Source organism: Neoarius graeffei, chromosome 14 (genome assembly GCF_027579695.1).
Source record: "Neoarius graeffei isolate fNeoGra1 chromosome 14, fNeoGra1.pri, whole genome shotgun sequence".
NCBI classification, from domain to species: Eukaryota; Metazoa; Chordata; class Actinopteri; order Siluriformes; family Ariidae; genus Neoarius; species Neoarius graeffei.
Genome location: NC_083582.1, coordinates 13,462,496 through 13,479,560, shown reverse-complemented (window position 1 = coordinate 13,479,560; position 17,065 = coordinate 13,462,496). Strand labels below are relative to the sequence as shown.

General features: G+C 44.0%; 1 protein-coding gene across 1 annotated transcript in view; it reads left to right on the top strand.

Annotated features, from left to right (window-relative positions):
• The window catches only part of kcnh4b (potassium voltage-gated channel, subfamily H (eag-related), member 4b), a 103,776-nt gene extending 86,985 nt beyond the window's left edge, over positions 1-16,791 (top strand). The window contains exons 13-17 of the mRNA XM_060939315.1: positions 7,326-7,684; positions 7,813-7,895; positions 8,861-8,937; positions 14,117-14,405; positions 16,184-16,791. Of these exons, the coding sequence (XP_060795298.1) occupies positions 7,326-7,684; positions 7,813-7,895; positions 8,861-8,937; positions 14,117-14,405; positions 16,184-16,791 (1,416 nt within the window). The remainder of the gene's footprint in view (positions 1-7,325; positions 7,685-7,812; positions 7,896-8,860; positions 8,938-14,116; positions 14,406-16,183) is intronic.
• Positions 16,792-17,065: the final 274 nt, after the last annotated feature.

Below are 17,065 nucleotides of genomic sequence, written 5' to 3'. Positions count from 1 at the left end.
TCATTCATATATCACCATATTTTACCACCAGATTATATTTATCACCATATTAGTCTTTTTTATTTTAATTAATATATTTTTTGCTTTTATGCTACATTGTATTATATTTGAGAGCAAATAAATTGTCCAGCGCATTTTCCATCCCTTTAAAGTTGAGCATTTGTCTTTAGACACTATTGAAAAACTTCATCTCAGACAATTCTACTTAAGAAAAATCTGGCAACCTCAGAGGCATGAACCAAGGAAGCATGTAGGTAATTTTAATCATCTGAATGTGGAGCTCAGAAGGTCCACTTAAGCACATGCGTAACAGGACCCTAAATACCAGGAGTTTCCCTTCATAAACCTGATTCTGAATACAACTCCTAGAGTGTACTTCTCGTGGTTATGTTATATGAAAATGGAACTGGGTTGAGTTTCTGTTTTAACAGTACAGCAGAGTGATTACATCAACAACCTCTTTCCTTGGTCACAGCAAAGCTTGGGAGATATTAGGCATTTAAACTGAAAATGCAGACTAGATTATGAGCTAAATTGTTGACGTTAGGAAAAATAGGAAAAATAGTTGGTGCTAGAGTTGTAGTACCCGAGACCGGTCTCAAAACCACTTTTTGAAGGTCTCAGTCTTGTCTCGGAATCAATCACATTTTTATTTCATCCAACTGCAGGCCAGGCCAGATGAGCTTATGCGATCACACGTTGTCTGTCCGTCATCCGACCGTCATCCATCACCCGTTGTCATCCATCATCGTTGTCCATCCACAATTTACAAAAATTGCTACTGTTCCTACAGAATTGACTGGATTTCAATCAAACTCGCATACAATGTTCCCCAGGCGGGTGTGCATAAAAGTTGTCAAGATGGTGGCGCCACCTGTCATATTTTTACGATTTTATGGGCGTCTTGGCTGGTATGAACTACAGCCTCATTGAGGCTATTTTTTATTTGGTCTTGTCTCGGTTTCGGACACAGAAGACTTGGGACTTTATTTCAAGATCAGTTAAGACCACAATTGTGGGGATTTCACTAAATTGCCTGTGCATTGTCTGATTCATTTGTTAACATTGTTACTGTGATTGGATGTAAAATTTCCTGCTTCAAATGCGACCAATTATGTGACTGATTTGAAATTTTTAATTTCAATAATTTGAAATTTTTCTTCCTGTTAATGGCTGTAATCCCTCCCCCACCCCTCTTCACACACACTGGTCTGGTCTTGGTATTGATGTGGTCTTGCCCTGCCTTGGTCTTGGTTTTGACTTGGCCTCAGCCCCTCAAAGTCTTGGTCTTGACTCTGTCTTGATACACTTTAGTCTTGGTCATGACTTGGTCCTGGTTTAGGTGGTCTTGTCTACAACACTAGTTGATGCCTCTAAAGACTTCATGTAAAACTCTCCTTTTAGAGAAGGTACTAAGGAGAACCCCTTTAGTAAGCTGGAACCATTAACCATCTAAAGAGCCTTTGAGGAACATTTTACTTTCTCATTATATTACATTAGCTACCTTACCTTTCTCTTTGGCAGTCCAGTTTCAGGAGACCATCTGTGCACCTCTGGAGGTGTGACTTCTGTTGTGGCTTCTAATGTGGCTTAAGAGTCCACTCCTGGATTTGCATGCCCTGTTGCACACAGTGCATATATGTTGTGCAGTTGAGGGGGCGTTTGGTGCTACAATCTTCCGTTGTCTCCATTTCTCCACTGCAAGTTCTCACCTTCTCTTGTCTGCTTCCATGATACCGTTATGCACAACTCAGCGCCAGGCAGCTCTGTCCTCAGCCTGCGCTTCCCAGGTGTCTGTAGAGATGTTGCATGCTTTCAAGTCTCTCTTACAAGTGTCCTTGAAGCGTAAAGCTGGACGACCAACTCGTCTAGAGCCAGTGATTAGTTGACCATACAGCACATCCTTAGGAATCCTTCCATCCTCCATACGTCTGACATGTCCTAACCAGCGAAGGTGGCATTGGCTAAGGATGACGTAGATGCTCTGTACTTTTGCTCGTTGCAGGATGTCACTGTTGGGTACTTTATCCCTCCAACTAATTCCTAATACATATGTGCTCCATGTCTCACTTCCATACAGTAAGACACTGAGTATGTAGGCCTGGTATACTTGTATTTTTGTGTGCAGCGACAGAACTCTGTTTTCCCATACCCTCTGGATAAGTCTTGCCATCTTGGTATTAGCCTTCCCGATCCGTTTGTCTAGTTCAGCGTCTAGTGACAGTGTGTTGGCAACTGTAGAGCCTAGGTAGGTGAAGCTGTCCACTGTTTTTAAGAGTACATTGTCCATGGTGATAGCAGGGGGTGTGCTAACCCCTTGTGCACAAATGCAAGTTTTCTCCAATCTTACGGTGAGTCCAAACAGCTTACATGCAGTGCGAAAGCAGTTGCTTAATCTCTGAAGTGTGGCCACTGTATGGGCCATGAGCGCTGCATTGTCCGCAAAAAGCATCTCTCTTAGGAGTACTGTCCTCACCTTGGTCTTGGAATGGAGTCGTGCAAGGTTAAACAGCTTTCTGTTGGACCTTGTGTGCAGATAAACGCCATCTGTGGATGTGTCGAAGGTGTGCGACAGAAGTATGGAAAAGAAAATTCCAAAGAGTGTCGGTGCCAGCACGCAACCTTGTTTTACCCCGCTATTTATGGAGAAAGGGTCCGAGCAGGATCCATTGTACAAGACTGTTCCTTTCATGTTGGTGTGGAAAGACACCACCATGCTACACAGTTTTGGTGGGCAGCCGATCTCCTTTAGGAGTTCAAATAGGCCTGTTCTACTGACTAGATCGAAGGCTTTGGTAAGGTCTATAAACAACATGTACAGGGGTTGGCCTTGCTCTCTGCTCTTTTCCTGCAGTTGACGCAGGGAGAAAATCATGTCAGTTGTTGACCTTCCCACCCTAAATCCGCACTGAGGTTCTGGATAAACATGATCAGCCAGTATTTTTAGTCTGTTTAGAAGGATCCGAGCATACACCTTGCCGACTATGTTCAGGAGTGAGATGCCCCTGTAGTTGTTACAGTCCCCACGATCTCCCTTGTTTTTATAGAGCGTCACAATGGTTGCATCACGCATGTCCTGGGGAACAGCCCTTTACTCCCAACAGAGGCAGAGTAGCTCATACAGCGGCTGAAGCAGGGCCGGTTTCCCACACTTGATGGCTTCAGGTGGGATGTTGTCACTACCTGGTGCCTTCTCGTATGGGAGGGAGTCGATGGCTTTGCTCAGTTCTTCAGTAGTTGGCACTTCATCAAGTTCCTCCATAATGGGAAGGTCTTTCATACTGTTGAGGATGGTGTCAGAGACTGACGTCTCATGTGAGTAGAGTTGAGAGTAGTGTTCTACACATCTAGCCATTTGCTCCTCACGCTCAGTGATCTTTTCCCCTGACAGAGATTTCAGGGGGGCAGTCTTTTTCACAGTTGGTCCTAGAGCCTTCTTGATGCCATTGTACATTCCCCGAAGGTCTCCAGACTCTGCGCTCCACTGTATCCCTGCACATAGTTGCCACCAGTAGTCGTTTGCACACTCCCTGCAGCACGTTGTGCGGTATTTCGAGCGTTCCTGAGTGCTGTGAGTGTCTGAACACTGGGACAGTTCTTGTATGCTAAGAAGGCTCTGCATTTGGCCTCAATTACTGGCTCCATTGTGGAGATGTGAGCGTTGAACCAGTCTTGACTAGGCCGGCCTTTCTTGCCAAACGTGGCAATTCCTGCATTGTGAATGATGTCTTGCATGACTTTCCATTTTGTTGTGGCATCAGGGCATCATGTGGCATTTGCTGGAAAGCTTGGTCTAGCCTGGACACATACTCTGTGACTCTGTCGAGGAATGACGTGTGTGACATTTATGTGAGGTCGACCCTTCGGCTTAGAGCGATGTACAGTTCGAGGTTGTAGGCATACTTTACTGCTCACAAGGGCATGGTCTGTGTCACAGTCTGTGCTGTGGTAGCTTCTGGTAAGGAGGACACTGTTTAAAGCTGTGCGCCTGGTGACAATCAGGTCAAGCTGATGCCAGCGGTGAGACCTTGGGTGCTCCCAGAACACTTTATGCTGTGGTTTGCACTCAAAGAAGGAGTTAGTGATGCAGAGATTGTGGTAAGAACACAGTTCCAACAGTCTCTGTCTGTTTCACAGGCGATTGCTCTAAGACAACGAGGGAGGCTCAGTCTCCTCTAAAAATGACGAACATAGTGTAGGATGAATTGCGCTAGGCTTATGTTATAGCCGACCTTATAACATTGCTATTTCAGATCCAGAATCATAGAAATATATGTGCTCAACCCAACTACAGTGCGAAATCATTCCGTTATAACTTTCCCCAGTTCGCCTAATGTGTGCGTGAGTTTTTCTCCCTCGTGACAGCGCGATGCAGCCCAGCCTCAGTGGACTTCAATGGCATTTGGGAGCTATGCACTTTTCAATCTCAAAATGCAAGATGATTATTGGACAAATACTGCGAAAACGCCCGCCCACGGAGTCCCACGGACTCCCAGCCTCAGTGGACTTCAATGGCATTTGGGAGCTATGCGCTTGTCAATCTCAAAATGCAAGACAGTTATTGGACAAATACTGTGAAAACGCCCGCCCCACGGACTCCCAGCCTCACAGTGGGAGGGACATGGCAGTTTCCGCGAGGAGACTGGTGATTGGTGAAAGCGGCCGGGTATTTTCTTTGATTGACAGCTCGTTTCAAATATAGACAGGCAGCGGTGAATTTCAGTTCAGTCCCATGCGGATTCGCAAGTGCTATGGTGTATTGTAAGAGATCAGCTTACATTTCGATTTCATTCATTACATATGGTTTCTACCAGCTTTTTTAGTTTGTATATATTTTCATTGTAAATAAAATGTAAATATAGTGTTGTCAAGTTTGCTATCTTAGTTCCAGAAATTTCATTTATTTGAGTGACTGAACTTGAACTTGAGGGGGCTAGTCAGCTAGCAAGAAAGCTGCGCACGGATGCCAAGCATTGCTGATTTAATTTTGGCGAAGCCATTTGCCAGTCTTCCTTTCGAGGAAAAAATTAAAATTAAAGAGCAGGGTAGACCAACGCCTCAAATTGACTTGGTGAAAAAGGTAGGGAATAATACTCGTTCCTTTCAGCTCTCCTGGTACGAGAAAGTGAATTGGCTAACAGCAAGTGACCCACATCAACAACAGTAAATAGGCTACTTTAGTAATATGCCATGGATGGACCAAAAATATAGAATCTATTTAAAATGTTGATGCTGAGTATATTATATTGGAATATATATTTCTCTGGATATGAATTAAACACAGCTACAATTTGGAAAACATTTTTAAACAAAAACACAGCCGAGAACATTTCACACTACAGACCTGGATTAAAAGTGAAGGGTTATCAAAATTGTCAATAAAACATTTCTCAGTCAAAATAAGTAAAACATAGGGAAAGTGTCATTGAATGAAATGTGTGGCACCCACCTCTATGTTTGGCTCCCCAAGGTCAGTGCTTGTGCCTATTCCAGAACACTCTGCTGTTACTGCTGAGGTTCCTGAAAGATCTGCTTTCAATAATGATCAATTTTTAAACAACATGCCACATGCCACAATTTTAAAATATAAAATGTTAAAATATACCCCCCCCCAACACCGCCATCATGTATATTGGACAGTAGGCTAATGGGCCAAAAGAACCTGTTATTTCACAGTTTGTGACCCTGCCAACAATGAGCCAGATCAGAGGCAAGAGTATGGGCAAAATTGATGTGTTTTTTCTTTTTTCTTTTAAAATCTGGAAATATCATAACCGACCAGCCTCCCCTGTTTGAAAGACTACCAGCCACCACTGTTCTGTTTCCATTCATCCTTCCAATGCCATGGTGGCCAAGACTGGTAGGCCAGGACTCATGGTCTGTGCCAACTCTGGCATTAAAGTCACCTAGTAGGAACAATGTCTCATCCTTCTGACAACTTGTGATCAGTTCATCCAGCTGCTCATAGAACTGGTCCTTAGTGTCTTCTGAGGAGTTGAGAGTAGGAGCGTAGACACTGAGGATGTTGACAGGTCCAGCAGCAGTGTTGAGGCGCATGGAGAGAAGACATTCAGTGCCTCCAGTGGGAGGTTCTACTGCAGCTAGTAGAGTGTTTCTGACAGCAAAGCCAACTCCATGTTGGCACGGCTCATTAGGTCCTCTGCCCTTCCAGAAGAACGTGTAGTTCTCTTCTCTCAAGGAGCCACTTGAGGCAAGCCTGGTTTCTTGAAGGGCTGCTATGCTTATGTCTAGCCTAGACAGTTCTCTGTCAATAATGGCAGTTTTCCTCATGTTATCTACCTCTTGCAGGTCATCGGAGAAGCCTGTGCACATTGTGCGCACGTTCCATGTAGCAATACGCAAAACTGGAGTCTTTCTCTTTGTTTTAATGTTACTGTGACTGTTGGGTACTGGGTTTCCATCTGCTCTTCGTGTTTGGTTGAAACACTGAGCTCCAGGCACCCTCTGGAGCAGCAGACATTGGCGGACCGACACCTAAGTGGCCGGGGGCTGCCCGGCTTGAGGCGGGCGGTAGTTGAACGATAGGACTTCAATGGTCCCTCCCACCATCAAAGTCCTTCCTGTACGCCAATTTGAAAGGGCTTATAACCCGTAACTGACAACTTCCGATTTGTATCCACGCTTTGCAGTGGGCCTGGAGTATCCTCTCCAGGGCGCGAAGCCTGGGCCGAAGTATGGAGATCCTGGGTGGCCCAAGTGTCAGAATCCCCCTCTCGGCCTTACTGATGGGGTCCAAAGGAATGCGGAACATGACGTTTGGTGTCAGCTTGGCTGCAGGAGCTACCGGAATGGTGTTTACATAAAGCACAGAACTGCCTATAGGTCTCCACTCCAGATTTGGAAGGTTTTCTCCTTTTCACATTGCCGTTGGGTGTGGTAGACCTCTTCCACCCTGGCCGTTGGCTGCCTGGTGCAGCTCATCCGCCCAACGATGCAGTGTGGGCACCATCCCCTCACGTGGTTTAGCCCGTCAGCTGAGACGGTGTACCGGGGTGTGGCGCTTGGAGCCAACACGTGAGAGCTTTAGGGGATGGATGAGAACCGGTGTTGTCCAACCACCCTATGGAGGAGGGTGCAGCTGCGGGCGAACAAGGGTACTATCTCTATCCAGGGCCCCCTACACCCCTGATTTTAGGTATTATTTCACTATGTTCTGGAAACAACAGTATTGTAACCACATCCAAAATACATTGCATATAAATGACAAAACTACCATGATTCAAATGAACCTCATTTAAACAAGCATAATTAAAAAATATTACAAGAACAAGACAACTTAAAAACATTTTCTTTTTTAAATCCAGAACAATCGTGTGGACTCAAGGGCATCGACAGATGGAAAACATGCCTGTATAATTGAAACCAGTGTAGAAGCAGATGAACACTGTCACCTTTCCCCAGCATCGAAATCCCGCCGGAACCTTCTGCTCCCTAACCTGGGGAACCTGCTGGGTGACGAGCTGCGGCAGTTTAATGCTTTACGCCGCTGCCATTCCCCAGTGAGAGGAAACTATAAAAGCGTGTCTCCAAAACCACATTCCAAATCCGACCATCCTTCACATGATGCACTTTCCACAACTCCAGAGGGATTCACCGGACGGAAACCCAACAAACTCCTCATTCCCACATTCAGCTGCTTTGCACCACCTGACCTCAGCCCAAGGTTCGTACATCCACCATGCTCTCTTGTTGGCTGAATTTGTCCACATGCATTCAGCTGTCACTTTCAATCCATTCCAAATGGATAGTAAACTTGAAATTGGCCTAGTTATGTATTTGTGTGTCTGACAGGGTGGTTGATGGAATTGAGGATAATGGACGTGTGTTTCAATTCAGCACCGAGCACAGCAGGACTAACACTGGTACAGCAAAAGGTACACTAATGGCCCTTTTCCACTACCCTTTTTCAGCTCACTTCAGCTCGCTTCAGCTCACTTCAGCCCGACACGGCTCGCGTTTCGACTACCAAAGAACAGCACGACTCGGCTCGCTTCAGCCCTGCTTAGCCCCTAAAACTCGCACGGTTTTGGAGTGGGGCTGAAGCGAGCCAAAGCGAGCCGAGTGAGGCTGGGGGCGTGAGCAGACACTCCCCTGTGCACTGATTGGTGAGGAGGAGTGTCCTCACATGCCCACACACGCCCTGCGAGCACGCTGGGATCTGTAAACACTGTAAACCCGGAAGAAGAAGACTTACGAATTACGAGAATTTCTGAAGCCTTATGCGCCTCGCCTCATCTATACGCTCTTGCCAGTATCTGTTGGCGTTGTTGGTGACAACAAGCCACAGCACCAAGACCAGCAACACTAACGACTTCATGTTGATTGTTTACTATTCGGGTCGTGAGACTACCGCTTAAAAGCTCACTGATGTCACTGTTTGCGCTGCTTAACGACATCACGTGACGTCCACCCACTTTCGCTAACTCCACCCAATGTGTCCACCCACTTCCAGCCAGCACGGTTCAGCGCGGTTGTAGTCGAAATGCAACTCCAACAGCCCCGCTCAGCTCGACTCAGCCCAACTCAGCACGGCACGGCTCAGCCTGACTCAGCCGCGTTTGTAGTGGAAAAGCGGCATATGGAGAGTGTGCATCATAACTAACACACACACACACACACACACACACACACACACACACACACACACACACACACATCCCAACCCTCACACATGTACCAACATACAGGCTACCATGTTGTACCATGCACCAAGATACAGTCAAACACACTAATATATTTATCTATACTGTATAATGTATATATTTATAATATTATAGTCTTTCTTTCTCTTTCTTCTGTTTAATTTATCTGTCATCCATTTTTCATATTTTGTTCATAGATAATGATCAGGTGAACAGCACACTGCTCCAGGAGACAGAGGAGGTGCGAGAGAGCATCAGTCAACTCAACAAAAAGGTAAAAAAAACACACACACCATGTCACAAACAGCTCCCTACACCCTATTCCCTACAGTGCACAATCATAGAACACAAACACCATCACTGCATTGTGGACATGTCCCAAACCACATGCTCTGTTCACTGGATAGTTCATTGTGGGATTTCATGTCCACTGCATATTATATTCTCTACTGTAGTTTGGAAAATGACAGCCAAAAGGTTGCACCCAAAATAGCACAGGCGCACGCGCGCGCACACACACACACACAAACACAGATGGCATGCAGGTACAATGAGGTACTGTATAGCATGCATTAAGACACAGTGTGTTTCTGCACTGCAGATAATTCCACGGGGAGTGCTGCAAAGAAATCTTCTGCCTCTTCCCTCACAATGGCCATCTTCTCTTCCATCCTTTCTCTCCTGGGCTTTGTTAAAACATACTGTACTGCACAGATCTAATTTTCAACATCATATAGCAAAGGTTGGAAATTGTAACTGAAGTGTGAATTTGAAGTGTGCCCGATCATCATTTGTAGATGGTGTTTTAAAATCTCATGCCCCTTTTTAACTTTCAGCCCCACCCCAACCCTTCTGAGTTTTTCTGTATGGCCAGTACTAAATCCACCCACTCAGTATTTTTTCCAGTTCTCCCACCAACTAACTGATGCAAGCAGACTATAGGACAAGATCTCCAATGATGACGCATCTGAACTTGGAGGAGATATAATTTCAGAGCCTCTGTTTGAGATATGATTGGTTGTAAGTCAAGTCAAGTTTATTTGTATCATGCTTTTAACAACAGACATTGTTGCAAAGCAGCTTTACAGAAAATTAAAGACTTTAAACATGAGGTAATTTTATCCCTAATTTATCCCTAATGAGCAAGCCTGTGGTGATGGTGGCAAGGAAAACCTGGCTCAGACGACATGAGAAAGAAACCTCAAGAGGAACCAGACTCAAAAGGGAACCCATCCTCATCTGGGCGATAACAGATAGCATGATTATAAATAACTCACTTCTATAACTGTGTCCTATAGAATCACAAAGTACAACTGTGAAACCAGGAAAATAATTATAGTTTTAACATGAAGTCTGTTTTGTTGAAGTTATAAACTGTTCATTGATGGAAACTTGAGTGCAAAACTGTTCATGACAACTGCAGTCCTAAAGTTAGTAAGTCAACTGTAGTCCTCAGACATAAATGTATTACTGTAAGTGTCCAGAACCATCTTCCAAGTGCAACTTTCGATTGTCCATATGGGGCCATCCTCCACAGGAACGATGTGATGAGACTCCAGCCAGACGTAGGGCAACAGGATGGATCAGGCAAGTCCAAGGAGCAGAAGAGGTCAGCATCACTGGTGTCTCAGGATTGACATGTAACTCAACAGAGAGGGACAGACAGGGGGAAGAGACGGGGGGGGGGACATAAAGCAAGAAAACTATTAACATAAGGTTTGACTAAAAAGATGTTTTCAGACAAGACTTAAGCACTGAAACTGTGTCTGATTCTTGAACACTACTTGGAAGGCTGTTCCATAACTGTGGGGCTTTGTAAGAAAAGGCTCTGCCCCTTGATGTAGCCTTCACTATATGAGGTACCAGCAAATAGCCTGCACCTTTAGATCTAAGTAGGCATGGCAGGTCATAAAGGACCAGAAGTTCGCTCGGGTACTGTGGCACGAGACCATTCAGTGCTTTAAAGGTCAATGGTAGTATTTTATAATGAATGTGAAATTTGATTAGGACCCAATGTAGTGTGGATCAGACAGGGATGATGTGGTCATATCTTCTAGTTCTAGTAAGGACTCTTGCTGCTGTATTTTGAACCAACTGGAACTTGTTTATGCACTTATTGGAACATCCAGACAGTAAGACCAGGGCCGTTGACAGCTTTGGCTGGGCCCGGGACAAAATAATCTGAGTGCCCCCCCCCCCCCCCCCCCCAAATAATCTGAGTGCCCCCCCCCCCCACACACACACATACGCGCACACGCACATCGCCACACAGCAACCACCCACACCCAACCCCTCTTTTCACAGTCTCCATTCACTCCAACCCTTAAATAACAGGTATTCCAAGCCCATTATAACAGTCAACCATTTTATTTCAACATTTCAACATATTTACAGTTTGAACATTTCCTTAGTCTGCAACTATTCAGGTGCGAAATGCAATGCACCGGACTTTTGCTGTGGCAAAGTCGTCAATAAGGTCATTGAAGTCCAGCTTCTTTGCAAGTTCGCGCTCTATAGAGAGCATAGCCAGCCCATTGAGCCTCTCCTGTGACATGTTTGAGCGCAGGTAGTTGATAAACCAAAATGATTGTTTACGGGATGGAACTGGGCCTCAATGAGAACGGAGTTATGGCTTTCCCAAAATCTGAACATAGAAGCATCACCACTAGTGATGTGTACAGTGAGTTTTTCAGTGTATTTTTTTGTCTTGTTTTTCATAAACGTCCTTTCCGTACTCGATTTAGAATGTTACAAAAAAAATTGACACCCTCCCAACCACGTAACATTAGCCTATCTGACCTGGGGGCTGACACGTTTATTACGGATAAACCAAAAGGATTACAACATTCCCTGGATATAGAACTGGACCGAGAAGATTTCAAAATCTTAACGTGTAAGCAACAACAATAAAACAGAGGTTGTTTTATTCGTTTAGGGCTTATTAGGCTACTTTCATTAATTGCGCTTTTCATACAGGCCTATCATTTTTCACTTGAGCAAGGGAATTGTTTGAAGAGTATCCAGTCTAAGCGAAAGTTTAATGTTTTGCAACAGACTAACCTCAAAACACCCCATTTATAGCCCATTCGTTACATTAAACTCTATCTAGCTGGCAATTTCACATGCCGTCGTATCTACACGGGATGATTTCCAACAAAATAAGGTTTAATTAACAAGAGGCAGCGTTCCACGGGCTTTCAGCTAACCGGAGTCCAGCTCAGCGCAGCTCAGCAAGCGTGCCTAAAACATTTGGATATGATTGCGGGCCAATGTGCTATTCTTTGCTTCATTGAGATATATGCAACACAGTGTTATTAAACCGATATGTTTATGAAATAATTCAATGCCCTGTGCATTTCAGTGTTCACTCAGTGTACCCTGCTATCCCCTACTTTATAATTATGAATGGTGCAGCACGCGTGCTGGGGTTACATTACGGGGCTGGAAAAAAGTTATCTGTGTCTTACCTGGCTCAGCTGCCCCACCGCCTTCACCACCTGCTGCATCATCTGAATCTTTTCTAAAATATCTATGCAGTGAGCCCCTGAGGCTCTTGGCTTCTTCATCTCTTTTTCTCTTTTCTTTTCTTTGCTCCTGACTTGTGCATGTTGGGAAACGGGCTCGCACGCTTATTGTCGAAGCGTTATGATGGAATAGTGCCGTGTTATTTGGCGCCTTAATCAAAGACCAAACCATTTCTGCATTAGGGGTGGTAGGTGGGTTCTTGAATCTATTTTCGAAGACAATAAAGGCAAAAGAACCAGAAATCATTCATTGAATGCAAATATAGCACATTTTTCTCCCCCAAATCAACACATTTTGAAATGAAACAGAATGATTAATGGCATCTTCATGAGGGACCAGTTCTGGGCCCCCCCTCATGCCTGGGCCTGGGACAAAATACCCGGTTGTCCCCCCCTGTCAACGGCCCTGAGTAAGACATTACAATAATCTAACCTAGAGGTAACAAAGGCATGCACTAGTTTTTCTGCATCATGTAATGACATTATATTTCTTATCTTAGCAATATTTCTGAAATGAAAGAAAGCTATCCAGGTAATGTTATCAATATGAGTTTCAAATAAAAGACTGGAGTCAATGATCACACCGAGATCTTTTACTGCTGCATGTGAAGAAACAGAAAGGCCATCCAGAGTTACTATGTAATCAGGAAACCTACTTCTAGCTGCATGTGGTCCTAGTACAAGTACTTCAGTCTTGTCAGAGTTGAGCAGAAGGAAGTTAATAAGCATCCAGTGTCTAATGTCCTTTACACATTCCTCAATTTTATTAAGCTGGTGTCTCTCATCTGGCTTTGCAGAAACATACAACTGTGTGTCATCAGCATAACAATGGAAGCTAATACCATGCTTCCAAATAATATTACCCAGAGGTTACATATATAAAGAAAAAAAGCAGTGGGCCTAAGACAGAACTTTGTGGAACACCAAACTTTATCTCAGTATGTATAGAAAAATTGCCATTTACATCAACAAACTGATAGTGATCAGTTAAAGAAGTTAAATACACAGAATGGGGCCCAAAACCTGTAAAGATCCAGTAAGTGACAGATCAGTATGCGGCACCCTGTTTCAAGCTGGCAGGGTAGCTATAGTAACTTAAATATCCATGTGAGCAGAAAAGCATCTCAGAACAACATGTCGAAACTTGAGGAGGATGGGTTACAACACCCATGGGTGGCACAGTGGTGCAGTGGTGGGCCTTTCTGTGTAGGGTTTGCATGTTCTCCTCGTGTCTATGTGGGTTTCCTCTGGATGCTCCAGTTTCCCTCACAGTTCAAAGACATGCAGATATGGTAAAATACTCAGTCATTGGCGTTGCACAAGCCAATACTTAGTGCCAGTCCCAAGCCCAGATAGATTGGAGGAGGGTTGTGTTAGTAAGGGCATCCAGTGTAAAACCTATGCCAAATCAAATATGTTGAAAAGATCCATTGTGGCAACCCCTAACGGGGGCAGCTGGAAGAAGAAGAAGAGGAAGAGTTACAACAGCAGAAGACCACATTGGGTTTTACACCTGTCAGCCAAGAACAGGAAACTAAGCTACAGTGGGCACAGAGTCACCCAAACTGGACAGACTGGACAAAAAGACTCGGCGAGTGTTATGCATTCTGAGATGCTTTTCCACTCATCACATTTGTCAAGCATGATTTCTGAGTTACTTCTTAACCTGTATCTGCATGATTTTATGCAGTGCATTGCTGCCACATGATTGGATAATCACATGAATGAGCAGGAGTACAGGTTTTCCTTTTTTGTTTCTGTAACTTGTTTTGTGTCCTTGATCTCAAATCTGGGTTCAACAGTCCAGAATCCAACAATCAAGAATATGCTACCAAGAAAGTAGTATCAACTTATTACTCAGGAATACATTGTTAAAAACTCAGCCACAGTTGACAGTAAAGTCCATTTTCTTTCTTCACCCATCTCTAGATGGTCAGCCTAAACCAAGAAGTGTCTCAGCTAACGAAGGACCTGCATCACATGATGCACCTTCTACAAGCACAAGCTGTTCATCACTACACCACCTCTATGTCCTCCTACCCCTATGGAGTGCACATGATGCACACAAACACTGCGGCATACACCACCGGTGTGCATTCTCATCAGGAAGCCCAAGGCCTTTATCATCATCCACATCATTATCTTCAGGCTGATCATGCTGTGTCTGAGAACGTCGTCCACATTGGGACAAGTGCATGGAGCCACACGTCAGAAATAGGCATGTCCAAACAAACAGTTGTACATTATCCTATATTGACACCACAGTGCTGTTGAATTCTTAATTCTGATTGGTGAGAAGCCTCTCAGATTCTTACACTTTATTTTGCAAAACTATAGGATACGTTACTCAATTTGTAATGATATGAAAAGATTAGAACCAAAGACCACATGTTATTTACACAATTTTTGTCAGATTTCAACAATCATTTCAAATCCATGTTTGACTCATCATCTTGATGGGGTTTAAGATTCTCCCATTCATGTAGATCAGAGGTGGGCAATTATTTTTTCCATGGGGCCACATGAGAAACAGAAAATTTTGTGGAGGGCCAAACCAAAAGGCTGAACTAAATTCTGCATAATATTAATTGTATTTCTTTATATAAAGCAATAAATAACATTGTTTTTACAAGCTGCTAAGACTGGTAAGAGTATGGAAAAAACGAGGTTGCCTTACAAAAAATGTCATTTATTCAATCAAATTTCCCAAAACAATGGTTAACAAAATGTGAACATTTGTGCCATTTTTTTTCAGTCACATTCACCCCAAAACACAATAAAGACATCACAATATTGTCTTTCTACTGCAAATATCAAGCAAGATACATCATATTATAATAATGATGCCCACATTTGTAGTCTAATCACCTCATTTGGTGTTTTTCAGTTTTTTATTTGTTCAGTGAGAGAAATCTAGTCTCTGTTGGTCTTTAACGAGTGCATCAAAGTCAGGTTGAATGTCTGAGGTGGAGATGCGAAGTACAGCTGACAGATGATCATCAGTCGATTCGGTGTAGGTATCAGATCTACAGATTGGCTCGGGCTCCGGCGCCTGCTGGTGACATCACACTATGTGATTGGCTGGACCGTTTGAAGGATGATGTACAAGTTTGTGGTTGGTCTGGACAAATTACGGAAGTAGTTATCGCGGGATTAGGTTTTGTGGGATTTCATGTCATGTTCATGTCGTGCGCATTGCGTTTTTGTTGAACACAACTTCAAAATAAAAGCAATGCACATTCAGTCCATGCATGAGGTAAAATTAGAAAATACGTTTATTTTGTAATTTCTAATTAACCTTACACGGGCCGGTCAGAATGAACCAAAGGGCCGGATGCGGCCCGTGGGCTGTAAAATGCCCAGGTCTGATGTAAATAGTACCCTGGTCTTGTGTGATTGAAAATAAGTCCTAAATGAACATTGAGTGGTCTTTTACTCCAGGAGTTTTTGTAATTTTAGATTGAGAAAGTTACATTAAACTCGCTAAGATAAAAACAAAAGGGTGGGAGATACTATCATTGCCTCACATCTTTGGGGTGCAGGGTTCCATCCTGACCTCTGGTGACTGTCTGTGTTGCATTTCATATGATCTCCCCATGGCTGTCATTGTGGGCTTCCTCTGGGTTCTTTGGTTTCCTCCCAACCTAAACAGCATCTTAAATTGGCCTAACATGAGTGTGAGCGATGTCCTGGCATCTCATCAAAGGCGTATTCCTGCCTTGTGCCAAGTGATTCCTGACCAAAACAGCCAATGAAGTTAAATAAATTAATAAAACAAATCAGCAGAACTCACTATCTACTCATCATCATCATCATTGGCCTCCCTCCGTCTGAACAGACGATGGCACGCGCCCCCTCCTGCAGCAGGTTCTCCGGTGACTATAGTGACTATCTACTATGAGTTAGCTTAACCATATAGTATTATGAGTTAGCCATATAGTATTAACCCAGCTTATACCACCAAACTTTAACCAAACTGTGATCATGGTGTTGCAGGTGGAAGTCGGACAGGCGTGCCCCCACAACCTGAAGTTTTCAAACACCTTCCTCATCTTGATCCCAACAGTGCTTGTGATCCTACTTCCTGTAAATCAAGCTTAATTAACATTGATACCTCCACTTCCTCCTTCTATCCAGCAAAAGGATACAAGAAACAAGAATCGGGAGGTCAGGATCACGACGTCTTAACAAACATCAGTCGCTCTCAGCCTGTTCTGTTCAACCGGGACAAACCAAACCAAGTGTCTTTAAATCTTCATTTACTTTCCAGTGCACCAACATCCACTCACTCCCTGCTAATCGCTAATCGCACAATTCCAGTCCACCACAATCCCCCAGTCACTAGCGAACCAAATCTGGAATTGGATAGTGACATTCCGGACACGGTCCTGGAAGAGGTCAGTGAGGACCGGGAAGATACTGTCCTGCTGTCAGATTTGAGTAAAGTTGGACACACAAGTCGCGAGTGCCTGCTAGCAGATGACGGATCAGCAGAAACCCAGGACATTGAGACTTCTGAATCAGAATCAACGAAGCCTGATGTTGGGACTCAAAATGAAAGCAGTGGCTCTGAAACTTCCTGGTGCCTCGACCTGATGGACTAATCCAAGACTCTAGAGAAAGTATGTCCAAAATGTTTGCAGTGATTTTTTTTTTGACAAGGGATTGTTTTCTGTCCCACCCATGCAAATAACTTAATAACTATGCAAGACGCATGTTGATTGTGCATTATTCCTTATTTACTCAATCAGTACTCAGTATACCACTTGAATAGCTTGCCTTTGAAATTATGCACAGTCGGGTCCAAAAGTCTGAGTCCACAACATTTCATCTTATCGTCCTAAATGTTTCCAGCCAAAAAGAGGACACTGTACTGGT